General features: G+C 47.5%; 1 protein-coding gene across 5 annotated transcripts in view; it reads right to left on the bottom strand.

Annotated features, from left to right (window-relative positions):
• Positions 1-996: 996 nt before the first annotated feature.
• The window catches only part of LOC311618009 (phospholipase A2, membrane associated-like), a gene marked incomplete at its 5' end in the record, with an annotated part of 38,366 nt that continues 12,525 nt past the window's right edge, over positions 997-26,837 (bottom strand). Inside the window, 5 exons of one of the 5 annotated variants that reach the window (XM_084875172.1) lie at positions 997-1,434; positions 3,632-3,738; positions 4,001-4,145; positions 4,303-4,354; positions 5,968-6,012. In XM_084875172.1, the coding sequence (XP_084731298.1) occupies positions 1,292-1,434; positions 3,632-3,738; positions 4,001-4,145; positions 4,303-4,342 (435 nt within the window). In that variant the 3' untranslated portion in view covers positions 997-1,291. Of the gene's footprint in view, positions 1,435-3,631; positions 3,739-4,000; positions 4,146-4,302; positions 4,361-5,110; positions 5,762-5,967; positions 6,013-26,837 lie in introns of those variants that run through there. The other 4 variants (XM_084875171.1, XM_084875170.1, XM_084875169.1 and 1 more) reach the window with 4 other exon arrangements.

The following is a 26,837-nucleotide window of genomic DNA, read 5'->3' as shown; positions in this document are numbered from 1 at the left end:
GCGCGGGCCTAGGTTATGCTGAATTTCCAGATGGCCGGGACACAGCATGCAACAAGGTGCAACACCCTTCTGGACAGGGCCTGCGGGACTCGCAGCCCGGGAAGCCGCCCAGGGAGGGGGTAATGCCCTGGGTCCACTGCTGGCCAGCAATCCCTGCCCGCCTCCCCCGCTGGCATCGCAGGAGAATATGGCGCGTGGAGATGTGAATGCTGTTCCCTCAGGAGGCCAGCAGGAGCGGCTCTGGCCCCGGGAAGGTGCTGGCACCTTCTCCAATGGCCCAAAGCGGTTGCCAGTGAGACGAGGGGGAAAGGCTCAGGGACGTGGTGCTGGTGGATTTGACTCAGCCCGTCTGACCTGAGTCTGTGTTTATAACCCCAACACTACATTGCCTGTAGTGTTCCCACACCACGGCAGGCACACACACACACACACACACACACACACTCACATGCACACATACGCGTGCACACACACTCACACCCATACTCTTTCTCTCTCTCTCTCTCTCTCTCTCACACACACACACACATACACACTCACATGCACATATACGCGCGCACACACACTCACACCCATACTCTTTCTCTCTCTCTCTCTCTCACACACACACACACACACACACACTCCCATACAGATTCTCACACACATACAAGGCAGGCAGACACACGCACACGCATACACCCACTCACACATATGCACACATACTCACACATACACACATTCACATCCACACTCACATGCACACATTCACACACAAACACTCACACACATTCGCACACACACTCACTCACACACACACACACACACACACACTCACATAGTCACCCATACACACACACACACATACAGATTCTCACACAAGGCATGCAGACACACGCGCACACACATACATACAAACTCACAGATACACACACACAGAACACATGCACACACGCGTGTGCATGCACACATACACTACACACACACACATACACACACACACACACAGTTTGCCAATGAACTAATTGCTTTATTTAGAAGAAACCTGGGCGTGTGGTCGCCACGCTAAGCAGGAAGAGGGACACGGAGGACAGTGGGGATGGGGACACCTCCTGCCCCCAAGGAAGAGGGGAAAGGCACAGGCCACAGGCCTGGGGCTTCCCATTCTGGAAGGAAGGCTTCTCTCTGGGGGTCGAGGGGCTCCTTGGTGGAGGGGTGTTTCCTGAGTTTCTGAGAACTAGCGGGGGGGGGGGGGGGGAGGGGTGAGAGGGAAACTCCGTGTGGGCAGCGAGGCTTCCAGGGTGCGGGACCCTCAGCACCGGTGGTCCTTTCCACTGCAATGCTTGTTGGAATAGAACTGGTACTGTTTCTTGTAGGTTTTCCGGTTTCTCGCAAAACAGGTGGCAGCGGCTTTATCACATTCACACAGCTGCCTGCGACAGGAATCCTGCTTTGCTGAAATCACAAGAAAATAGAGCTGGCTGAGGGTTTGGTAATACCTGATGGCGCCTGTGGGAAAGACACCGCCCCTGTCCTCCAGAGGCGCCTAGTCCGAGGCAAGGAAGACAGAGCTCCTGTCCTCGGAAGCTAGCGCCCAGTCTGAATGGGACACAGCCCCCAGCACTGGGAGACTCCTCCTGACAGCCATTGTCTCTTTCTTCTTCCCAACAGCTGTGTCCAGGTGCTAAGCCACAGCCCCTAGGGCCTAGGAATGGCTTGTGATTGGTGTAAAGCAGTCATGCTCGTCCCCTTTTCCTTTCAGTGATTGGTCTCTGGGAGCACGTGACCTTGTTCTGGCCAATGAGCCCCGGGGGAAGTGTCTCCTGAGGGCTGTGGGAAGGATTAATTTCCTCCCCCAGATAGAGATGCCCAAGGAGGAAAGCCTCATCTGTAGGGAAAGGCCATGATGTTGGAGTGGCACCAGGCATCTTGGCATTTGACTGGTCTGGCAGAGGGCAGTGCCAAGGTCGGGGAGCAGAAGGTGGGGAAAAGGCTGGGTCTCTGACCACACGGTTGAGAAGCTGCCCCACCCTGGCACTGCCCTCTGCCAGACCAGTCAGACTTCCCCATTATCCAAGCCTCTTGGAGTTGGGCATGTCACTTCTCACAACCCAAAGCCTAAAATACATGGCCCTATGGAGAGGTCATGACAGGGAGACATCATTTCTGAGTTGGGGAGAGGCAATACTTTCTCAAAATCTCACCAGTGGGTCTGCTGTCTGGGGGCACTGGGCAAACCCTTTCATTGACCACCCAGCTCTCTCCTCCCCTTCAGAGCCAAACATGCTCCGGATGTCTTGGATTCATGTCCTGCTCGCTTCCGCGCCCCCCTCCCCCCCCCCCCCCCCAAAATCTGGATTTGCTTTCAGACTCCATGGCAACAGCCCAGTGAGGTCCTCAGTGGTCTTCCTGCCTCTAAATCTGAGGAGCCTTGTCAGCCCTTATCCTGGAGACTTGCTTTTAAGTGGCTGCTGTCCATTACTTGACCTTCTCTCTCAGCTTTCCTCTCCTTCTCTAACAAGCCCTCCTCTCTTCTTTCCTGGCCTTTGGACATCAAATGGGTGAGCACATCCCACTCTCAGCTCTCTGCTGTGACTCCTGAACCCATGGCCCGTCCAGACCCTTCCCTGGAGCTGCCCATCCCTACATCCAGCCACCTGCTTCGCTGCTCCCTGGGTGTTCTGGAAGCCTCTTAAACCTGTCTACATAGAAGTCCTCCTCCCTTCATCCACCTGGACCACCTCCGACCGTACACCCACCCAACAGCTCCCTATCCCTCTACCCAATCAGCTCTGCTGATTCCACCTGATAGGTCACTCTCCGCTCTTCCCATCAAGACTGCCATTGTCATATGTCCAATGACAATGGTCTTCTCACTGTTGCCCCGCCCCCATTCCATAGGTCTCCAGTGAACAGCTTCATGCCACTCCTTTGCTCAAAAGCTCCCTACTGCTCTATGACAAAATCTAAATACAGTATGGCCTGGGCTTGGCCTGGCCCCTCCCTGTCCCTTCAGCCTCATCTCTCCTTCAGGCTCACAGAAATGTTCCGGCTCCCTTGGAGCCCTTTGACCGTGCTGTGGGAAGGCCCCCAGCCCTCCTCTCCCCTGGTGCCGGCACAGCCTTAAAGACTCAGCTTGGAGGTCAGGAGCCTTCCTGGACCACAGCCTGTGCTCAGGGCCCTGCCCTTTGGCTAACTTCCTATTGGAGTCTCCCAACTAGTGTTTTCCTTTTCTTTACTTCCCACTCACCCACAAGCTCCCAGAGGCAGGGACACTGTCCCTTTGTATTTCTTCCTCTCTGTTTTTTTATTTATTTATTTTTTTAATCCTCACCTGAGGATATTTTCCCATTGATTTTTAGAGAGAGTGGAAGGGAAGGGGAGAGACACACAGAGAGAGACACGTCAATGTGAAAGAGACACACGGATTGGTTGCCTCCTGTACACACCCAACTGGGGGATGGGGATCCAGCCTGCAACAGAGGTAGGTGCTGCTGGAATTGAACCCACAGCTGGTGCTCTACCCACTGAGCCAAACGGGCCAGGGCATCCCTTTGTATTTCTATCTCTGGTGCTCGGCTCAGTGCCTGGCACAGCAGACACTCAATAAGAGAGACCAAGGAGACAGGGTGAAGTTGTAGGACATTCTTACCGCAGACGATTTGGCCCTTTCGGTAATCAAAGTTGTACTTCAGAAACTTGGTGCCACATTTCTGCCTAATCAGGCGTCTGTAGCAACAGTCATGTGCAGCGCAGCACCTGCGGGAGGAGAGGTGATTGGGGAGGAGAGCTTCCCCACAGCTCCAGGGAGCCCGGTCCCCCGTGGTCTAGCCCCTTGGCCCTGGGCAGAGACCCAATGACCTTGCAATGGTCTAGAGCAGAGTTTCCAACATGCTGGCTGCTTTTCCAGCTGGGGCCTTCTGGGGTTCTGTGACAATGGGCACCAACCCTGCCCTGGCAGCTCCTAGCCCTGCGGGGGCCACGGATGGGCAGAGGGAGGGGAGGGCTGGGATGGCCTCACCGATCCGTTGCATCCTTTGGGGATCCTCGGCCACCGTAGCCACAGTAGCAGCCATAGAAGGCATAATCGGACACAGCATTCTTTCCTGTGGCCAACTGGATCATTTTCTGGAAATCCAGCAAGTTCCCGTGGGTCTGCAGCGGGCCTGGAAGGACATCGCCTGGTGATGGGGCCGGGGGCCCTTTGTCCTCCTTCTCTGTCCCTCCCTGCTCCTCACCCTCCCACTGGGGCCTCTCTCCCACCCACTGAGAGAGAGGACCTGTGGAAATGGAAAGGAAAGCTGGGTCAGTGTTTGCTCTTACCAAAGGCCATGGTCAAGGCCAACAACAGAAGGGTCTTCATGGTGACAGTTTCCTGCATGAGAAATGCAGATGGATTGGCCTAGACTCCTCTCCCAGGTGGTCCCAGCTTTTGCCCTGGCCCTGCTCAGTATCCCTGGAGAAAGGAACTTTCAAGGAAACACACAGACCTGCCCCTCGATCCAGGATGACTACCTTCTCACATATGAGCACACAAGGAGTATGCACACAGGGCCTCCTGACCCTTGCCAGCTCTGTTTGACTGTTTTCACACACATGCAGGCCTCAGACCCAAGGAGACCCCCACAAGGTACGCTCAGATGTCCATGCTCCCCATCAGATTGAGAGTTCCTGGAGGTTGCAACCAGGTCATCCCAACCAACTCGGAGATTCCCAAGGTCATAGGTTGTGCCCCTCTCCCCACCACCCATTATACATAGCTTACTTGTTCCAACCGGATCCAGGGCTTGGGACTTCCATTTATGAAGTCCAGTCTCTAATTTTCTCCCAAAAAAACTAAAGCATAGCACCTTCTCCTTGCAAGACTTTCCAACCCCTTACACATATACACATGCGCAAATGCAGATACAGTCATGCACATATGCATGCATATACACACTCCTGGGCTCACCTGCTAATGCAGACCTTTCATACAATCACTGACATACCCACACAGCACATTTGTGCACATCCCCCCAAATCATGTGCATGAGTGTATGTTCACGTAATCAACATACACATGCATAAATACTCATGGACACATATACACAGCACTCCACTCTTAAAGGCAGCCACTGAGCAGGACACATACCTTTGACAGGGCATGAATTTTGGGGTGTTACCTCTCAGAGAACGCCCGGCGTTGATAGCTCCAAGTGCTGGTCTTGTGTACTCTGAACTCCAGCTCCCCTTAAATAGCTGCCCCCTTGGGAAGGATGGGAGTTGGGTATGCAAACAGGGTGGGAGTGCCTCCAGGAGTGGACTTGAAGTTTGGCATGCCTATAGCCCTGGGCGATCCCCTTTTCTTCCCCTCTTTCGTAAGCAGGACAGAGCTGAGGATGGAAAAACCTTACTTGCTGCTAGCGGATGCCAAATTCTAAACAAATTGTAGAATACTTTGTAATCTTCCCCATGGGCCTCATTCCTGTAACTGGTGCTGGGTGTGAGCACCAGTTGCCTCCCTGGAATCCGGTCAGGGGAGGGCAGGGGCGTCCCTGCTGCAGTTTGCGGCTCATTGCCCGGGAGAATTGCTCCTTTCTTCAACTGAATGTGGCATTTGGCATAGTAATGGGGGCATTTAAAAAGGGGGGGCATTTATTGTTATTTATTCATTCCATCAAATCATTCATTCACCAATCTCTATAAATGCCAGGATCCATGTGAGCTTCTGTGGGGGGTGGGGGTGGAGGGATGAGGACTTGTCTTGCTCCTCTCCTTCCCCACCCCCACCACCCGGGGCCCCAGCAGAGAAAGGGGTGCAGTGAAGCAGATGGTCCCTTCCTATTGATTTGGGCCAGAGCCTCCACCTTCTCCTCTTGCTCCTCCTCCTCCTCCTCCTCCTCCTCCTCCTCCTTCTCCTTTTTCTCCTCTCCTCCCCTCCTGGAAAAAGCCAGAGCCTGCCCTGGAGTTCACCCTAAAGCGCTGCCTCCACCATATCCCAGTCCTCACCTGCTCCGTGACTGCTTCCCAGGTCTATTGTTCTTTCTTCTTCAACTGTCAGGGACAAGTGTGGCTTAAACAGGCAGTATGTATTGCTTTAATTCCTAAAGCAAATATCTTCTTTATTGGCTCCAAGGCATGGGCCTTCGGTAAACACTCCCTGACAGCAGCCCCAAAACAGCCAGCGGCAGAGGTCAGTGCTTATAAACACTCCACCTGGCCTGTTTCCGGTTAGAGCATACGAACAGTGGTACCGAGGGACCTTTCCCAGTCCCTGGTGCTGGGACCAGAGGAGGCAGCAGGTTGGATCCCTGAGTCAGGGCAGGAGAAAACCTGCCCGGGGGAGACCCATAGACCCTCCTGGGACTGAGGGAGAAGAACGTGTTGTTTTCAGTCACTGGTCACTGAGGTTGCTGGTGACTGCAGCAGAGCCTCATCTGTGCTAACAGCCTTCGAGGCAGCGTTCACCTTGGAGATGCAATTTAGTGCAAATGCTAGACCTGTGTGAGGGTGCACTGAGCCCCCCTGGCCAAGTCCTATGTGGAAGCCCTAACTTCCAGTATCTTGGAGGGTAATCTTATTGGAAAACAGGGCCTTTGAAGATGTGTTTGGTTAAGATAAAGCTATTAGGCCGAGTCCACTAGTACTGGTGTCTTTACAAATAGGGGAGATTTGGGCTCAGACACAGGCAGCGAGGACACCATGTGAGGATGGAGGCTGAGATTGGCACACTTCTATAAGCCAAGAAGCGCTGAAGGTGGCGAGAAACCCTGGCGGCCACGGGAGAGGATGGATCAGATTCTCTCTCAGAGCCCTCAGAGGAACCGGCCATGCCTGCACCTTGATCTCAGACTTCTGGCCTCAAGAATGATGAAGCAACACATCCAGCCATTTAAGCCACTCAGTTGGTAGGATTGTGCCTACCAGCCCCATCACCCTCTGGGCAACTCTGTCCACCTGGGATTTTCACTCTCAAAGCTGTTTGCTTTAACCTAAGTCCAGGGCTAGGATAGACCTTCGTCTTTTGTGGAGTACTGCTGTTTTGCAATATGGTCATGTCTACAATAGGCAAACTGCCTCCCCGACAGCCCCAATCCTGGGGGGCCCTGGCACTGCATCCAGGCCACAGCACTCTCAGACTCTGCTTTCAGTCCACCTGGCCGCTCTTGTCACAACCTTTCAGGGTTTCCCCCACAAGAATTCAAAGTCCATGATTTGGTCTCTTGACAGCATCCTTCACCCAAGGACTAATCTAAGCACTTGGAATACACCAGTGGACAAAACAAACACCTGTATTCAAGGTTTGCCTTTTTAGTGGAGAAGGACAAAGAATAAACAAAACACACAAAAATTAAATTATATAGCCAGTCTGTTCGGTTGGGGATAATGTAATGAACAGAAGCAATAGAGATGGAGAAGGAGTGGCAAGAGAGAGTGGGTGCTGGGATTCTTGTCCCAACATTATGAAGGGTTCAGCATTCTGGAGAAAGGAGCTGATGCATAGATGATTAAAAAGGAGTCCAAAAAAACCTAAGATAATTTTGAAAGGCATTGGGTGTGGGGGCCTGAGTCCAGCGCCAGAAGAGAGATGAAATAGGTTCTTGGTAGAGGCTGCCTGGGATTGAGAAATATATGAAATAAAGAGAGCCGACACAGAAATGGATTCAAAGCTGGGTTCCAGGTGGGCCGCTGCCCTTTTCTGCTGGAGAGACAGACAATGACAGAGCCACGCAGCACATTTATTTACTTCCAAAAGAATAAAGGGGGGTTTCCCTGAAAAGCTTAGGATCAAAGGCATTTTGGGTGTGCCCAGGTCCTATTCATTCCCTCATTCCCAGCACACCAATAAAGATTAGAAGTCAGTACTGATAAGTGTCCAGCATTTGGAAGTCCTTTTCATCTATGGAGTGAGAGTCAATACCAGGAATCTGTCGTGCCAATCACCTCCGACTAGCTGACATCAATGTAAAGAATATCCATGTGCATTCCCAGGGGGCCCTCTACAATTGGGGACCAGAGGAGCTTCAGCTAAAGGAACTGAACACTACTCCTTATCTAAAGACCCCATGGTATTTATTAACACAATATGTGCTAAGGCAAGTTGGAGACATACAAAGGGTAAGGTTTCAAAGGGTAAGGTACAGAAGTATTGTCAGTTTGGGGAATAGCCTACAGCTGTTCATGTGTTTGGCCAAAGGAGGCAATAATTTGCAGATTTAAGATACTCTGAGCTGTCTGGCAGCAAGCAATCCTATTCAGGTTTGGAGGAAGTGCCATTTAGCTGGTCCAACAGGTAAAACTATATATGTGGCTCAGCCCTTGTTGAGCCTCCCAAGTTCCATCAACCTTTTGATGGAACTCTTGTAATTATTACATGCTGGAATTGGTTTTGGGCAAGTGGGTGAAGGTGGGTTCAATTTTACATAGGATGGATGTTCTCAGACAAAAAGTGCTTTCAGCATCATCGGTGTTCAGAAACAATTTTTAAACATCATTCATACTTAAAGACTCAGCCTTTTGGCGGTGGTTCTTTTCCATCTCAGGATTATGGCTGAAATTTTTCTATTATTTCTTATTTTATGTATGAGGAAAAATTACTCATTTCTCTCTTTTTAAAAAACACATCACCTTATTTAGAAACACTTACATTTACAGGAAAGTTGCAGTGGCACATTCCTGTATTTTCCGGGAGTTCCAGCTTCCCCAATTGTTTATATCCCACATGTAGCTCTGGTACATGATAAGAATCAGCAAATGGACACTAATAATGCATCTGAAGTCCTTCTTGGAGTGTGAGCAGTTTTCCTACGCATGTCTCTTTTCTGGTCCACAATCCAATCCAGGATGCCACGTTGCTCCTTAGTCTTTCTTTGCTTTTTGTGACTTTTAAACTTTTTGAAGAGCACTGCTTGGGTGTTTCTAGAATGTTCCTCAGTTGGGTTTATCTGGTGTTTTCTCATGACCAGATTGAGGGTATGCGTTTTGGACAAGACTATCACAGAAGTGACAGTGGTCTCTCTCAGGCAAATAGATCAATGGACCATGTGACAGTTGGCCTCCTCTGCCCAAGAGATAAGGACTCTGGAGACAGACCAGACCAGGGGGGAAAAGTTTAAAAAAAATAAAGTCAGTTGTAACTCAGTGCCTGGAATTCCTTTGTAGTAAGATATGCAGACCTCCCTCTAGATCTGGCTAGGAGATTGGCGTCATCAAAACCGAAGCATCCTGCACTCCTGTTTGGAGTCAGAACAGACATTCTGCTTGAGGCAAAACAGGCCAGGTTGTGTAAACCACCTAAGGAACAGCTAAAGATGGCCAGTTCTTTGTCCTGAGGGGCCAATCAGGGAGTGACAGACCAACAGTGGGATGGGAGGGGAAAAAGAGGTATAAGAGGAGGGACTGCCCCTCCATCGGGTTTCTCACCTGGGTGTTTGCTGGCTGCTGAGTCAGCCAAGGTTTGAGCCCGGATTCAAATCTGTAATAAACGCTTGCATGCTTAATCAAATTGGCTCCGGTGGTTCATCTCTTGGGGAACTCGCTTCATAACAGACCATAATATCAATAGATTGTTAGTACTGATGTTCACCTTGATCACTTGATAGATAGGGTGGTGTCTGCCAGGTATCCCCACTGGAAAATTATTGTTTTTCCTTTTGTAATTAGTATGTATCTTATGGGGAGTTATTTTGAAACCATGCAAGTGTTCCATTTTTGTCAAATTCTCCTTATACTTCTGCTCACTGCAACAATTATTACTATTGTTTTTTATTTCTTGCCTTCAACATTAAGAATTTAAATTGTACTGTAGGTAAGAGCTTTTCTTTGTATTTATTTATTCAAATAATTATTTATATTAGTATGTGCTCATTATTTTGGAGTGAGAGTCAATACCATCATTATTTATTTCCTTGCTCAAATTATCCCATCTTGGCCCTGGAGAGCACCTTTTTGCTGACATCTTTTGGCATGCCCTTGCCATCATTTTTTTTCTTAGCATTTCATTATTTTCTGGCATTACAAAATGTTCCAAGCTATCTTGTATTTTAACTTTCCAATCATATATTTCCTCTTGGATCCATGGTTCTTTTCTTTTCTCCAACAGTCAAATTTGGAAACACACACCCACACACTCAAAGTGATAACCAAATCCAAGGCCATCTAGACTTTCTCCTGTTATTGTTCAGGAGTTTTATAGCTTTCTATTTTGCATTTGTGTCTGTGATCCATTTTGAGTTAATTTTTGTGAAGCATGTAAGGTCTGTGTCTAGCTTTGTTGTTATTATTATTATTTTTTTTTTTTGGTAGATGTTCTTTATCAACCTGAGGAAATGCCCTTCTAGTCCTAGTTGGCTGAGAGATTTTTTCATAAATAAGTATTGGGTTTTGTCGAACGCTTTTTCTTCATCTATTGTTATGATCATACGATTTTTCCCTTTTAACATATTGATGGGACCGAAGACATTAATTGATTTTAAAATGTTGAACCAGCTGAAACCGGTTTGGCTCAATGGATAGAGCGTCGGACTGCGGACTGAAAGGTCCCAGGTTCGATTCCGGTTAAGGGCATATACCTTGGTTGCGGGCACATCCCCAGTAGTGGGTGTGCAAGAGGCAGCTGATCGATGGTTCTCTCTCATCGATGTTTCTAACTCTCTATCCCTCTCTCTTCCTCTCTGTAAAAAAAAAAAAAAAAAAAAAAAAAAAAAATGTTGAACCAACCTTGCATGTCTGGAATAAATCCCTCTTGGTTATAAAGGCATAGTCCTTTATATATACTATGAGATGCAATTTGCTAATATTTTTGAGAACCTTTGTCCTTGTGTTCATGAGCGATGTCACTCTGTAGTTTTCTTCTCTTGTAATCTTTCTTTTACAATTTATTTTGGCATCAGAGGTAAGCCAGCCTTGTAGAATGAATTAGGGAGAATTTGCTCTGCTTCTATTTTGTAAAGATTGGTATAACTTTTCCTGAAGCATTTGGTAGAAATCACCAATGAAACCATCTGGACCTGGTGGTTTCTGTTTTGGAAAGTTATTAATTATCAATTTAATTTCTTTCATAAATGTTTACCTATTCCAATGATCTGTGTCTTCTGGTATGAGTTCCTGTGTGAATGAATGGGAGCAGGGGTGAGATGTAAGTCATCCGTTTGCTGGCCGGGTGCTGAGGCGGAGGTGTGATTCTGGTGATGGAAGCTGTGGTGATACCTTCATGGTTTTGGGAGCAGCTTCCTGTTGTGGCAGAAGCTCCTTGGCAGATCAACTCTGTGACTCTGGGGAACTCAGCCTGCATTTTCAGGACTCCCAGTGATTCTGTAGGATTCACTGCCTTAGGCAAACATTTTTATTCTAAATGAGCTAGACCTCCACCCCTGAGTGGCGCCCTAGGGGAAGATGGATGGGGGCATTCTAGACAGAAGAGGCTGTGAGTGCTGTGGCTGGGAATGGAAGGAAGTGAGAAGAGCCAGCTGGATGGAGCACAGAGAATGAAATGCAGGTGGAGAGGTCTGAAGGGCTCAGATTGCTACAGGCCATCTGGCCTTCTTGGCTCAACCTGTGACACTGTGAAGCCATGTTGTTGAATATGAAATATTATTATTATTTTATAAAATGTCTTTATTTATTTATTTATTTATTTATTTATTTAATATATTTTATTGCTTTTTTATAGAGAGGAAGAGAGAGAGGGATAGAGAGTCAGAAACATCGATGAGAGAGAATCACCGATCAGCTGCCTCTTGCACACCCCCTACTGGGGATGTGCCCGCAACCAAGTACATGCCCTTGACCGGAATCGATCCCGGGACCTTTCAGTCCATAGGCCGACTTTCTATCCACTGAGCCAAACCGGTTTCGGCAAAAATGTCTTATTGATTAAAGTATCACATATTTGTCCTCAACTCCCCATTCCAACCCCCCATCCCTCCCCACTCATGCCTCCACCCCTCTATTGTCCTTGACCACTGGTTAGGCTCATATGTGTGCACATAAGTCCTTTGGTTGATTTCTCCCTTTTATCCCCACCCTCCCTTTGAGGTCCAACAGCCTGACCCATGGCTCCTTATCTCTGGGTCTGTTTTTGTTCATCAGTTTAAGTTGTTCACCATTTCCCTCAGATGAGTGAGGTCATATCCTACTGGAAATATAAGAACCAAAAATGAAACAAGCTAAAATCATTATGCTGAAAGGCATATGAATCAGTCTGTATTGATAAGCCCTTATTTTCATCAATTCAGAATGAGAGAGAGAGAGACAGACAGAGAGAGAGAGAGAGAGAGGGGGGGGGGAGAGAGAGAGATTAAGTAGTGGAAGGTTTAGAATAGATGCAGAAAGAACCTCATCTGGGGCATGGTTTTAAGGCTCAGAGGCAATCAGAGGCCAGTGTTGGCATGACCTTCCGGAAGAAGCCAAGAGCCCTTTGGGAGCTGAATAAGCGGGTCTTTCATTGCAGCAGTGGCCTCGTGTAATGACCCTTCATGGGCCGTGCAGCTCCGTGGTTCCGTCCGTCCCTTTGGGTTGGCTGCGCCTCGCCGTTGCTCAGACTCCCTCTAGGACTGGATCCAGGGACACAAATAAAACCACCTTTTCATCTTTTCCAGAGAGCGTACCTCATTCCGTTTTCCACTGAAAAAAATTGGCATCTGAATGGTCATCTCTCATTCGCTCCACCCTGGCCTGCCTGCTGCCTCCTGCCATAAATCTCTCAGCGTTCTGAATGCGGGCTTCTTCCTTCGTGTTTGAAGGGGGTGGGGCCCGAAAGAATCCCTCTTTCCACACGTCTTATGTCAGAGGGCCTCTCCTAGGGATAAGCAGCCGCCGCCCTTCCTTCCCTTGGGAGCGAGCCAGCCTGCTGCTTGTTTATAAGGTGCTGGTGCCTTTGGCTATCGGTCTTTGTATGTACAATCTGCCCACCACACAAGTGGCTCTTTGACGTCCAGGGGCTCTGCAAGCACAGAGCCGGGCCTCTCCCTGCAGATGGAGAGCCCCCCGGGAATGTGGAATGGTCTTCCCAGCCAATCAGAAACTCGCTGCACCTCCTGCTTCTCTGTCAGCCCAGGCCATGCTCCCGGAAGGTGTAAGCCACTTGCCCCTTCGTTGCAAACTGCCTGGGGAGGGCCAGGCCGCAGAAGGTGAGCCCAGAAGCCCTCTGCAGAGGAAAAGCTCTGTGAGCATCACGTCCAGCCCCCCTTCCTCTCCTGAGCTGGAAACTCCGCGGGGCCTGGTTCTGAGCTGACCCGGTGAGACGGTTAGCAGCGGTGCATCTTGCCTCAGCACACAGCTCAGGGCCTGTAGGAGGGCGGGGCTCCATCGTGTGTGCTAAGTGAATACATGAGTGAAGGAGTGGTAAATATGTGGGGACAGGGGCCCATCCCAGACACCCCGTAGGGAGGGCCACAAGATGAATTCTAGGCCCCACCTCTGGGAGGCTCTGAGCTGACGGACTGCTAGATGAGCGGCGTGTCTGGGACGTGACTGGCTCATAACCAGACAGAATGGTGGTCTAATGTCAGGACCTGCAGCTGAGAAGGTCGGGGGAAGGTCCTGGGAAAATCCCGTTCATGGCTTCTGGAGTTGGTGTTTGGTTGAAATCACACACACAGGGGCTCTGGTTTGTGCTGGCTCCTGTTCCGTCATTTCCTCAGTTGGCTTTCTGAACCTACTCAATTGCAGCGAGGTCCTCTCTGGCTACAGGATGGAGCCAAGGCCTTCTGAGGCCGAGCATCCCCGAGGCCACCTGAGGTCAGTGGAGACGGGTCAGAGGTGTGGGAAGAAGGTGTTCCAACTGGGCTTGGCGTCTTGGGGTACCCAGCCTTCCCAGGCGAGGCCCCTGGGCCCAGAACTGGACTTCCCCTTGGCGTTGAGACATGAAGCCTGGCAGCTGAAGGCTGGCGCCTCCTCTCAACGCTGCTCAATGGACCATTGAGGGATGAGCACGGGGTGGGGAGATGCTGTTGGAAACTTGAAACCCCTGCCCTGGGGAAGGAAGGACGGGGCCCTGATTGGGAATGAATGAGCCTAGAATAAAAATAAAGAATGCAGAGTGGGATGAGCGCAATCATAGAATTTGCAGATCAGGAGGCCTAAGCTCAGAGAACTCACAGCAGAGCTGGGACGCCACCCTCCTCCCAGCCTTTGCACCAGGCCCTGGTTCCCTGGGAACATGACGTTTGTACAGTCAACCACCTCCTGCTCACCGTGTTTGCCACTTGGCTTAAAACTCTCCTTCAAGCCAGAAGCACGTCCTTACTGACTCCAAAGAAGCCATTGTCTGGGCAACCCCAGCAGTGACCTCTACAGCCTCAGGGACATACCATGCACTTGGGGAAGAGCCAGCCCACTGCTGTTTTATAAGGTGCCCAGTGCCTGTTGCTTTTAGGATTTGTGCACCCACTCTGTCCACCACACAGGGGCTTGTGAAAACAGAGATATTTGGTTGCCCTTTTAGATGCCATGGAGTGTTATTGACCTCCTTCTTTAAAAAATTCTTACCCGAGGATATTTTTCCATTGATTTTTTTTTTTTTTTTTTTTTTTTTTTTTTTTTTTTTTTTAGAGAGAGAGTGGAAGAGAGAGGGAAAGACAGAGAGAAATATCGATGTAAGAGAAACACATCAATTGGTTGCCTCCAACATGCTCCCTACAGGGCCTGGGTTGGGAGGAGCCTGCAATTGAGGTCTGTGCTGTGATTGGAATCAAACATGGGCCCTTGGATCTTCAGGCTGATGCTCTATCCACTGAGCCGAAGTGGCTCGGGCTGTTAGTAACCCTTTGCTGACTTGCATTCAGACGCATGAACTTCCAATCTCAGTCGACTCATTTAGTTGAGCAAACACGTCCAATGCCTTTGGAAACAGAAAATGAACGTGATTCAGAAAGAAAGGGTAGCCGGAACAGGTTTGGCTCAGTGGATGGAGCGTGGGCTTGTGGACTAAAGGGTCCCGGGTTCGATTCGGGTTAAGGGCATGTGCCTTGGTTGCGGGCACATCCCCAGAGGATGCAAGGGGCAGCTGATGTGTGCAAGGGGCAGCTGATGGATGTTTCTCTCCCATTGATGTTTCTAACTCTCTGTCCCTTTCCCTTCCTCTCTGCAAAAAAAAAAAAAAAAAAAAAAAAAAAAAAGATAAAATATATATAAGAGAAAGAAAGAAAGAAAGAAAGAAAGAAAGAAAGAAAGAAAGGGCAGCGGAAGCATACTTTTTAAAAAGATGGATTAAAAAAATAAACACAAAAAGCACTGATTATCATTATCATGGAATTAGATATTTCTTTCCTCATTTAGATAAGAGATCACAGAAGGTGGGACTGGGAATGTGGTCTTGTGTGTCTGTTTGCACGTCCTGCTACACCGTGAGTCTGGACCACATACCAGCAGCACTGGGATCACCAGGGAATTGTTAGAAATACATTTAAAAAAAATCTCAGGACTCAAACCAGATGTGTGGGTTAGAATCTGCATCTTAACAAGACCCCAGGGTGACTTGTAGGCTCAGGAAGGTTTGAGAAGCACTGCCCTAGAGCGTGAGAGCCCGTCAGAAGGGAAATAGACTCTGAGGCAAGAAAGAGATGAAAACCCTTCCTGTGCTTGCATCGCCATCAAGAATGTAGCTGATCATAGGAAAGCACTTACTGCAACAAGGTTTTGTTTTGTTTTGTTTTGTTTTGTTTTGTTTTGAAATTAATAGGCTTTGGGGTTTTGGGGACAGTTTTATATTTACAGAAGAATTATTCAGAATTCCTGTATATTTCCCTCCCAGTCAGGACTCACACAGTTACCCCTGTTATAAACATCTTGCATTAGTGTGGTATACATTTTGCAATAAATGAATTCCAATTGATGTATTATTATTAACTAAAGCCCATAGTTTACATTAGAAGAGACACTTCGTCTATGGGTTTTGACAAATGATTAATGTCATGTATCTTACGGAATAGTTTCACTGCCTTGAAATTCTCCTGGGCTGCACCTAGTCCTCTGTCTCTCCCTCCCCCCTCCCCCCTCCCCTGACCCCATCCTCCCTCCCCTCTCTCCACACTGCTGGCAAGCAATGATCTTTTTACTGTCTCCATGGTTTAACCTTTTCCAGAATGTCATGCCATTGGAATCACGTAGTATGTAGACATTTCAGATTGGATTCTTTCCCTTAGGACTATGCCTTTAAGGTTCCTCAGGGTCTTTCTGTGGCTCAACAGCTCATGTCTATTTGTCACTGAATGGATGTGCCCCAGTGTGCTCATCTACTCACCTATGGAAGGACAGGTTGGCTGCTTCCACTTTGGGGTGATTATAAATAACACTGCTATAAACATTCAAGTGCAGGTTTTTGTGCATGTGTCACTGCTCACCTCCGTTGAGTAAACATCTAGGAGTCCAATTGCTGGGTGGGATGGTAAGACTCTACTTAGTTTTGTAAGGAACTGCCAGACAGCTTCCAAGGTGGCTGCACCATTTTGCATTCCCAAGGCAGGAGAATTCCTGTTGCTCCCTATCTTCGTCAGCATTTGATGTTGTCGGTGTTCTGGATTTTAGCCACCCAGATAGTGTATAGGGGTTGTTTTCACTTGCAAGTATCTGATGACAAATGGTGTGGAGCATCTTCTCAACTGTTTTTCTTTTGTTTGTTTGTTTTGTTTTACCATCTATGTATCTTCTTTGGCAAGGTGTCTGCTTAAATCTTTTGCCTAATTCCTTATTGCTGAGTTTGAGGGGAGTCCTTTGTGTATTTTGGATACAGGTCCTTTGCCAAAGATGTGCTTTTGCACTTTCTGGTAGTCTGTGGCTTGTGTCTTTCGCACAGCAGAAGTTTTTAACTTTAATAAAGTCCAACTTAACAACCCTGCCCCTGTCCCCCGCCAGATGCCACATCCAGCAGTGTCCTGGTGGTGGCCTCAAACCAGCTACAGGGGGTGTACTCACACAGTGGGAAACTGACAAACTACAAATCAAGGTTTATTATTATTATTATTATTTATTATTATAGTTATAAAACATTTGCCAGCACACCACTGCCTCCTGCTAACCTTCTACTGAATCATGGGTTGGTCCGACTATGACTTTACTAATGACTTCATTTTTGTGCAGCAGAGACATTTTCTGTTTTGTGTACATATATAAAATGTTGGCATTTTATTTTACTTTTGATTTAATTGCTCTAATCTTCTCATTTCTCCACTAGCATAGGAGATAGGGCTATGGTCATTTTTTATCTGAATAAGATAAATTGTTCTTTTCTCAATTGTTACTGGGTTATTTATTTTTAAATAACTTTGATATTAATGATTAGACAAAGTTCTGATTATTGATGCACTACCAAGTATTATTTTTGGAGACATGTAAAACAAATTCATATGTAAAATTAACCATTGCAAATAATTTAACCAAACTAATTTATTAAAGAAGAGGGGTTTTTATAACTTTAGAAAACAGACTTTTGGAATATATCTGAAATCATTCAATGTATAATAATTATATTTTGTGAATTTTTCAGAATTTAAGGAATTTAATGCAATTTGATATGACAATAACCTCCTGTTTTGCTCTATTGCATGCTTAGAAAAGTGCCTGGCATGTAGTAGGCACTCAATAAATATAGGTAGAAATAATAACTCAATTAAGGTGAAAAATTAGACACAAATACCTGCTTTCCCACCTGGAATTAATATTTTACTATAAGTCTTAGCCAATGGAATAAGACAACAAAAAATGACTAGGTATATTGCCGAAACCGGTTTGGCTCAGTGGTAGAGCGTCAGTCTGCGGACTGAAAGGTCCCAGATTCGATTCCGGTCAAGGGCATGTGCATTGGTTGCGGGCACATCCCCAGTAGGGGATGTGCAAGAGGCGGCTGGTTGATGTTTCTTTCTCATCAACGTTTCTGGCTCTCTATCTCTCTCCCTTCCTCCTCTCTGTAAAATATCAATAAAATATATATTTAAAAAAAAATGACTAGGTATAAATAAATGTTACTCAGTCAAGTTCTTGAGCAGTCTGTTAGATCCTTAAGAAACTTCTGAGCTCAGGGCCCAGGTTGGGCGGTTGCTTCATGCTTTGAGATTAGCAGAGGCCTTGGAGCGGATAAGGCTGTGACCTGGATAATTCCGGACTCCAATCTGCCCCACTGGAATTTTCTGGATGACTGCCCAGGCCCCTGTGGCAGGAGCGCCAGCCCCAGGCTCCGGGACTTGGCTGGACTCTTGCATTTGTGAAGGCTGGTCCGTCTGCTCCTCACTGCCTCTGGGCCCATGTTCATGGCTCACTCCCATTTCCGGCTTTAGATTCTGGAGCCTGAGGGTCTGCTGGGATCTGCAGCCTGAGGCCCCAATGTTGGGACCGGAGGCGGAGAGCCCGCAGGGCCAGGGGCTCCAGGCCGCAGGCACCGGAGCTGAGGCCAGGCCAAAGAGGTCAGTCCCGGGCATGGGGGCTGCACAACCAGGGAGGCCAACCAGCTGGAGCTGGAGAGACTGGAGAAGGTGGGATCCGGGAGCGAAGAGGGGTCCCTGGGAGGGCTGGGCAAGGCGCAGACCCCATTACAGGAGAGCCCTCTGGCTACTGCGGTTCTTCACTCATAAGCTGTCCAACCTTGTGAGCTATGTTGTTCTTTTATTTAGTCCTCACCCAACGACATGGTTTTATTGATTAGAGAGAGAGAGATATCGATGCGAGAGAGAAACATCTATAGGTTGCCTCTTGCAGGTGCCCCAAGTGGGATCAAATCCACAACCTGGGTGTGTGCTTTGACCAGGATCGAACACGCCACCTTTTGGTGGACGGGACAACATTCAACCAACTGAGCCACACCAGCCAGGGCAGCTGTGTTGTTCTGAAGAAGGCAAGGCCACACCTGGAGGGAAGGTGGAGGTCACCCAGAAGATCCTCTGGGAACTGGGGGGCAATGCTGGGCAGTCATAAATAGAGTTAGGGTTGGGACTCCTGTTTATGTTGACCTGAGGCCTTGCTGGAATTTCTTTTTCTTTCCTTTTTTTTCCCCACGCTGCAGTGAGGAACATTTATTGAGAATGGCTCATTATAGACAAAATAGATTTGTGTATAAAATCTCTGTGAGGTCCCTTTTGTCCCCACGTGGCTGGAGTGGACAAAGCCACCTGTCCTCGTGGCACTGGGTGCTGTGCTAGGCCCCAGCTGTGGACAGGAGGTCAGTCTGTAGGCAGATGGGCATCTTCTTAGCCCATCTTCATGATTTCTCATTGCACAATGGCACATGGTTCCCATCCCTTCCCCTACCCACCCCCCCAAATTTCTTTTTAATGCAAACCACTGGAAAATATTTGTCATTGGGAATAGAAATAGTCAATATCTATTTAATATTTCTTAACCTTTTCTGAGCATCCGCCATATACCAAACACTTTGGGACATATAGAAAGAAATAGAGAAATGGGAAGATGCCATTCCTGGCCCCAATCGGGAGACCTCCCCCCCGCCCCCCACCTCCGCGCCTCCTTTCCTCCTTCCCTTCCTCTCCAGCCCTCCTCTCCTTCCACTTACAGGTTGCACCCCTCCCCCTAGAAGTCAGAGAGGCTTTGGACTAAGCATACGTGGCCTTGGGAGTCAAACTGATCAGGTTCAACCCAGAGTTTTGCTACTTGCCGGCGCGTGATGTGGGCGAACCATTTATTTTCTTTTGAGCTAAGTGTCCTAATGGCAAACTGAGAGCAATGCCTATCTCACAGGGTCCCTGAAAGGATAGAACTTAAGATGGGATCTGTGCTTCATAAGCATTAGCTATTTCAATTAGTCGTTCAACACACTTTATTCTCTTTTTCTGGAGATTGCATGGCTGCGAAACGAAAAGGGCTTGTGTGGGGCTTCTTCCAGGAATTCCTTGAGGGGGGAGGGTGATGGATCAGGCGAGGCAGGAGAGGGCGGCAGTGGGGCCAGGTCACGAGGGCCCGTGTGCCTGTGGGGCAGACCGGTACCTCTGACTTTGGCAGCATGGGGGATGTGCTATCACAGAGAACTGACCCAGAAACACAAAGGAAACTGGTACAGGCAGTTAAACAGACCATGAGCAGAGCTAGGACAATGGGCCAGGGATGGAAACTCACCAGGGCAGAAAGCCCTGGATGCCCAGCAAGGGGCCGAACTGGGAACACAAGATCCTTGTCCCCAGGGTAACCTTTCCTCCCCTAGCACATCACTGGTCCTGCAGTTGGGACCGCCTGACCTTTACCTTCCTAAAGATAATATCTAGGCCTCAGTTGTATCTCAGCTCCAGGCCCAGAAAAGCAGCAACACCAGACAAATGTCCTCATGGCTACGTTGACTTACAGCCACCAACCAATCAGCAGAGACCACTGACCTTTGGAAAGCTGATGAATATTCTGTTGAAACCCTCCCTGAGACCTCCCCTAAGATTCCCACCGGCAAGAGAGGGATATAAATACCCTCAACACACATGGCCTGATGTGCACTGTCCACCAGGGGGGCACACTGGCACCATTCCCTCCCCCCTTCTTCCCTTTAAGGGACCCTATGAGACTTGCGACCAGGGGAGCCGCGGGCAGCGGCTGCTCATCCTGGGCTAACCCCCTGACCCTGTCTCCTGGGCCCCCTTTTCTCTGACCTCACAGTGAGCCAGAACGGACCAGCCTGGGCTCGCCTGTTGCTTCTTCTGCGTCCCTCCTTGTCTCTCTGTCCTAAGTGTGTGTTTGCTGCGGTCAGTACATTCTTGCTTGCTTTGCTGCATGTTGGATCATGATTGAAATTTTCCCTTCAAGAAGATAAGAAGTGAGGCCTTGCTGTCTTGCCAGCAGCATATTTGGGACCGCAACCTGGACGGTTCTCATTGTGACTCGGACTGTTTCATCCCAGGTAAGCCAGTGGTCCTCGCCACCTTGGCTTGAAGGACATGACTCACTGTGCTCTCTTTCCTTCCCCCCCCTCCCCGGCCATGGGGTTCTCTCTCTTGGTGTGTGCATTACCTCACTGTGCGGGCACGGGATGAGCGTTTAAGTTTGACTCAGTGGATAGAGCGTCGGCCTGCGGACTCAAGGGTCCCAGGTTCGATTCTGGTCAAGGACATGTACCTTGTTGTGAGAGCATCCCCAGTAGGGGGTGTGCAAGAGGCAGCTCATGATGTTTCTAATTCTCTTCCTCTCTGTAAGAAATCAATAAAATATATTAAAAATAAATAAAAATAAAAGCCATTAGAGCACTCGCCACTAGGAGACCTCTGTGCAGGATGAGTTGGTCACGGGCCAGGGAAGTTTGCATGAGGCACCCTGCCCACTGCCAGGCAACCTCCATGCACCCAGGAGCTCTGAAAAGCCACTCGAGGCTTTCCCCGCGCTTTTCCGGGGCTTTTCGGGGCAGGCTGCTAGTTCCAACGGAGAGGGAGCCTTGCCTTTCGGCTGGAAGGGCGTCTCTCCTTCCCTTTCTCTTCCTTCCTTTGTGTCTGGAGTGAAATGCAGCCTGACGTTCTTTGAGCTTTTTTTGAAATCCTCAAGGTGGAGCTAAAGAGTAAGGAGTGAGAAGAACTGCGGCTACTGATAGGGGTCTAGGTGAGCAAGGACAGGAGAAGTGAGTGGCTGGTTTTGAACTTTAGCTCTTCCATTGGAATGGCTTTTTGAGGGTCTGGACGAAATCTGTTACCTTCCAAATGAGAGTTGAACTCCAGAGCTGAGGGGCAATCCTCCCTCGGGCTTGAATCGCAGGTATTCCTAGGTGACTAAGAATCCCTGCAGAGTTTTAGAGGGTGTATCCCACCATGTTCAGGAGCTCCACAGGGAACCCCAACTCATCTGAAATAAATGATTTGACTGGTCTGGGGAGGGCCCATGCAGGTTGGTGACCTAGTGCTCCGAGTCCTCGCAGCCGTGTTAGACCACTGGGGTGGGCAAGAGTGGCACACAGGAGGGTTCAAGCTGACTCGGGAAACGAAAGCCCCTCGGCCCTCAACCCACAAGCAGGATACTTATTGTCCTACTACACAAAATCCCTGGAAATTTGTGCAGACCCTACCACCTCAAAATAAAACTAAAATCAACGTGGGAAATTGTGCCTCCAAGGCTAGCCACTCCCAGCCGCAGCCCCCATGAATATGTGAACAGGAAGACTTTACTCACAAGTACTTTCAGAAACGGGACACGTGAACTAGAAGTGACATCAACCTCAGATGGTCAACATGTAGTGCTTGGTGCCTCCGTTAATGTTTGCACACAAAGCAGGGAAAGCCGGCTCTAACACGGACGAATGGGAAGCTTATCTTATTGGAAAGTGGGGGCTTCGGCAGAGGCACAGGTAATGGCGCCAGGAGAGAAGAACCGGAAAGGTGGGTCTTCAGTGAGAGGGGAAACCGATCATATACATTCCTTAAACTAGAACAAGAATGAGGGAATCCGCCTCCTGGGCCCTGATGGGTTTGGGAAGGAATTTAATTGAACTGTTAGAGAGTATAGTATTGGTCTTCTCCAATGAATATACCTACTGCTTTCTGGGAGCAAAACAACAGAAAGATGGAGTGGGGTCTGCTGGGAAGCTCCCGCAGGAGAAGTCGGCTTTTATTGAGGGAATCCAGGCCACCTTGAGAAGGCTACAGAGAACGGACATGGGAACGGGACAGAAGAGAGCCCCTGGCCGGGAGGTGGCAAGCCTTTCTGCACACGGGTAGTCATCTCCACTGCGTCCCCCACTTTTTTCTGTGAGTTTCAGAAATGAATGAAAGACAACAAGAAGTCAGATCCTGCCTAGCTGGTTTTTCTCCAGTGGTTAGAGCACCAGCCCGCAGATTGAAGGATCTCAGGTTTGATTCTGGTCAAGGGCATGTACCTCGATCCCTAGCACCAGTCAGGGTGTATACAGCAGGCAACCATATTGATGTTCCTCTCTCTCTTTCTCTCCCGTTCCCTTCCATTCTCTCTCTCTCTCTCCTCTCTCTCTCTCTCTCTCTCTCTCTCTCTCTCTCTCTCTCTCTCTCAAAAAAAAAAAACAAAAAAAAAAAAAACAGGCAATGGGAAAAATATCCTCAGGTAAAGATTAACAAAGGAACAAAAAAGGTCAGATCCTTAACCCTGACGTCAGGCACTGCCCTGAGGAATGGGGAAAGATTAGAGCCGCACTGGCAGGCTCAGTTGCTGAAGACTAGGGTGTGCACCTACACCCCAGCAGCGAGGGTCGGAGAGGAAGGAGACACATTAGTGAGTTCAGGGATGTGGTCTCTCGCATGAGACTGGGGGCAAGCAAGCGGGGCAAAGGCTGGCTGAGTCTGGAAACCAGGGAACGAAGTGGGGATGCTCTCCTTTGAGTCCACCATAGGCCGGGGGTGCGGGGGTGGGGAGGGAGAGTCAGGGATGCCGGCTCTCCTCTATTCTCTTCCAGATGGAAAACCAACCCTCCATTGCTCAGGAACCTCCCCTAGAATGCATCCTCAAAAACTGGGCCACGTTTGACCCCCTAACTCTAAAGATAAAGAGATTAATCTTCTTTTCTTCGACGTCTTCTTTTTTTACTCCTCACCTGAGGATATTTTCCCCTTGATTTTTAGAGAGAGTGGAAGGGAGGGGGAGATTCACACACAGAGAAACATGAGAGATAACAATTGGTTACCGCCTGCATGTACCCCAACCAGGGCCAGGGATGGAGCCTGCAACCAAGGTACATGCCCTTGAACGAAATTGAAACTGGAACCTTTTGGTCCAAGGGCCCACATTCCACCCATTGAGCCAAACTGGCAAACGCTAGATTAGTCTTTAACAATACAGCATGGTCCCAAGACAGTTCATGCCCCGTGGGGTCCCTCAGCCTGGCCTGCATCTTTTCGCAATCTGGGACCCTTTGGGGGATGTTGGACTGTGGGTTTTGGCCCGACCCCTGAAGGCCAGGCTGAAGGACCCCATCCATGCACAAATGTGTGCACTCGGCCTCTAGTATGCATATAAGATTTTTGGTTAATCTCTTTCTACCCTCCCGCCTCCTCCCTTCCCTCTGAGATTCATCAGTCTGTTCCATGTTTCCATGCCTGTGCATTGAGCATCTGCCCCCTGGTGGTCAGTGTGTGTCATAGCTACCAGTCAAATAGTCTAACGGTTCAATGGTCATTTAGGCTTTTATATATATATATATATATATTCTCCAGCTAGATCTTTTCTACTGTCATCAGGGAAAATGGACTGAATTCCGTACCTCCAAACCTTTATGACCTTAGGGAACAACCTAGAACTTTGTAAGACTTACAGCTAGACCAGTTTTGCTGGTTCCAGGGAAATGGACAGCAGTCCCATATACCCAAGTCTTTATGGCTCTCAGATATGATCCTAAACTATGTACTGACTGTAGACTATGTCTCTCTATAATTGCTACAAAGTCTGAAAGAAAAATATACCCAAATGAAAAAAAGAAATATTCCAAAACCCAGTGAACGGATTTATCAACTGTTTGTCAACATTTGGGTGAGAACCCAACTCTTGAGATATTAAAAATCACAGTCCTGCCCTAACCAGTGTGGCTCGGTGGATAGAGTGTTGGCCTGCGGACTCAAGGGTCCCAGATTCGATTCCAGTCAAGGGCATGTACCTTGGTTGCGGGCACATCCCCAGTGGGGAGTGTGCAGGAGGCAGCTGGTCAATGTTTCTCTCTCATAGATGTTTCTAGCTCTCTATCCCTCTCCCTTCCTCTCTGTAAAAAAATCAATAAAATATGTTTTGTTTTTTAAAAATAAGTCACAGTCCTTGTTTCATAAACAAAGTCTTTACAGGGCCAGAGGTATGACTTCAGAAACAATTCAAAGTCCACCAAATCTTATCTGGACCATCTTTTAAAATACAAGTTTCTAAAAGGTAATCCTTATTGCAAGGAAAAAAGAAAACTTAGTCATCTGAGCAGATCAAATTAACTTATTTCAGCTAATAAATCCTAATCACTAGACAGGTCTTAAGTTCACCTACTTTTGGCCTTTTATTACAAAAAAAAAGTTAGAAAATAGAATTGGAGTTATTAATACATGTGTTATACTTTGCTAGGTATGTCTCTCAAAGGTATGAATGTGTTTGCCAGTAAAACAGCTTACATTTCTAGAAGTCATAAAATGTGCCGAAACTGGTTTGGCTCAGTGGATAGAGTGTCGGTCTGCGGACTGAAAAGTCTCAGGTTCGATTCCAGTCAAGGGCATGTACTTTGGTTGCAGGACACATCCCCAGAAGGGGGTGTGCAAGAGGCAGCCGATCGATGTTTTTAGCTCTCTCCCTTCCTCACTGTAAAAAAATCAATAAAAAATATATTTAAAAAAAACTGTACAGTAGAAGTCATAAAATGTATTTGCCTACCTAAACAATGCTAGTCACTTGCTTTTACTTGTTACTAAAAATATTAAAATTTCCAAAAGTTAATAGTTAAAACTAAGTAAAAACAAAAACAAAAAAAACCCTGTATGGTTGGTAGTAGAAGATTTATATAAATTTATATATAATATAAAAATTTATATAAAATATAAAAATGCATTTTTGAAGACAAGATTTGAAATTGAGTTGTTCTAAAGCTGGTTATTTCTGAATGGGTAAAAAGATTTAAAATTTCCCCCCTTCTCCAGGCTTCTTAAAAGTTACCAAACACAAATGAAAAAAAATCTTATTACTTCTCTATAAAATTACTAATTCAAGTTATGTGTATGGTAATATGTGTTCATCTATATATTAAATGTGGTGTGCTATGATGAAATACTTATTGGCCTAAAGAAATTAAATATTTATACAAATTAAGCAAGAGTCTGTGGTCTGGACAAAATATTTAATATTAAAACCAGTTTAAATTTGATTAATATCTTTTAAAGTTATTACCCGGTTAGTTTTACCTAAAATATGTGTTAGTTTTATCCAGGTTTACAAAAAAATTATGTTATGAACTCTAAGTTAAGTTTATTTGACAACCTTCCCAAAGTTTGAATTTTAAAATAGTGTTTTTCATTACAACAAAGGTTAGCACAGATGCTAAATACAGTTTACATTAAGAAGTACTAAGATAGCCCTAGCCAGCTTGGCTCAGTCAATAGAGGGTGAGCCTGTAGATTGAAGGGTCCCAGGTTCAATTCTGTCCAAAGGCTCATGCCTGGGTTGCGGGCTCAAACCTTAGTACTTTGATAAATTATATCCTCATAAACAATATTATAACATTTATATTCTTCTCCCTACATAATCCCCCCCAGGATTGAGCAATTCTTAGTGAGTGAATGTTATTATTTTTATGGCAATATCTTTGCATGAAGTCAATAAGACCCGTTTCCAATTCTGATTTTATTAACCAAGGCCTGGACTGGAGTGTCATGTCTGAGAGAGGCATGCCTGGACTCTGAAAGCCTTAAGAAATGAAGACTGACTTTAAAGCTAAAAAACGGGTTGGAGAAATAGCCTGGTACCTTGCTTGGTCAGTGGTTCATGGCGGTCTTTCCTGTTAAGGAACGAAGGTTGCTTTCCTAAAAGATGGCAAGAAAAAAACCTCCAGACATTTTGGAGACCTCAGGAACATGAGGAATTCACCCGAACGTATAGGTATTGCAGGGAAGGCCCAATGGCTTCTGTCTAAAGCTCAATCTGAAAATTCCTTATAAAATCCCAGCAAAGCAAATTTATTTTTTTTCCATTTTTTTTATTAAGGTTTTATATGTGTACATACCTTACCACCCCCCCCTCCCACTCCCATACATGCCCTCCCTCCCCAGAGTTTTTCGTCCATTGGTTATGCTTATATGCATGTATACAAGTCCTTCGGTTGATCTCTTATCTCCTCCAGATCTCCCTCCCCTCCCCACTTGAGATATATTCCTAGGAGCGTGAATTTTAACTATATTTACTTAAATATATCCTATATAATAAAGCTTAATGTGCAAATTGATCAAACGACCAGTCGCTCTGACATGCACTGACCACCAGGGGGT

Source organism: Pipistrellus hanaki (assembly GCF_964339955.1).
Source record: "Pipistrellus hanaki genome assembly, chromosome: 2".
NCBI classification, from domain to species: domain Eukaryota; kingdom Metazoa; phylum Chordata; class Mammalia; order Chiroptera; family Vespertilionidae; genus Pipistrellus; species Pipistrellus hanaki.
This window is presented reverse-complemented; position numbering and strand designations above follow the sequence as displayed.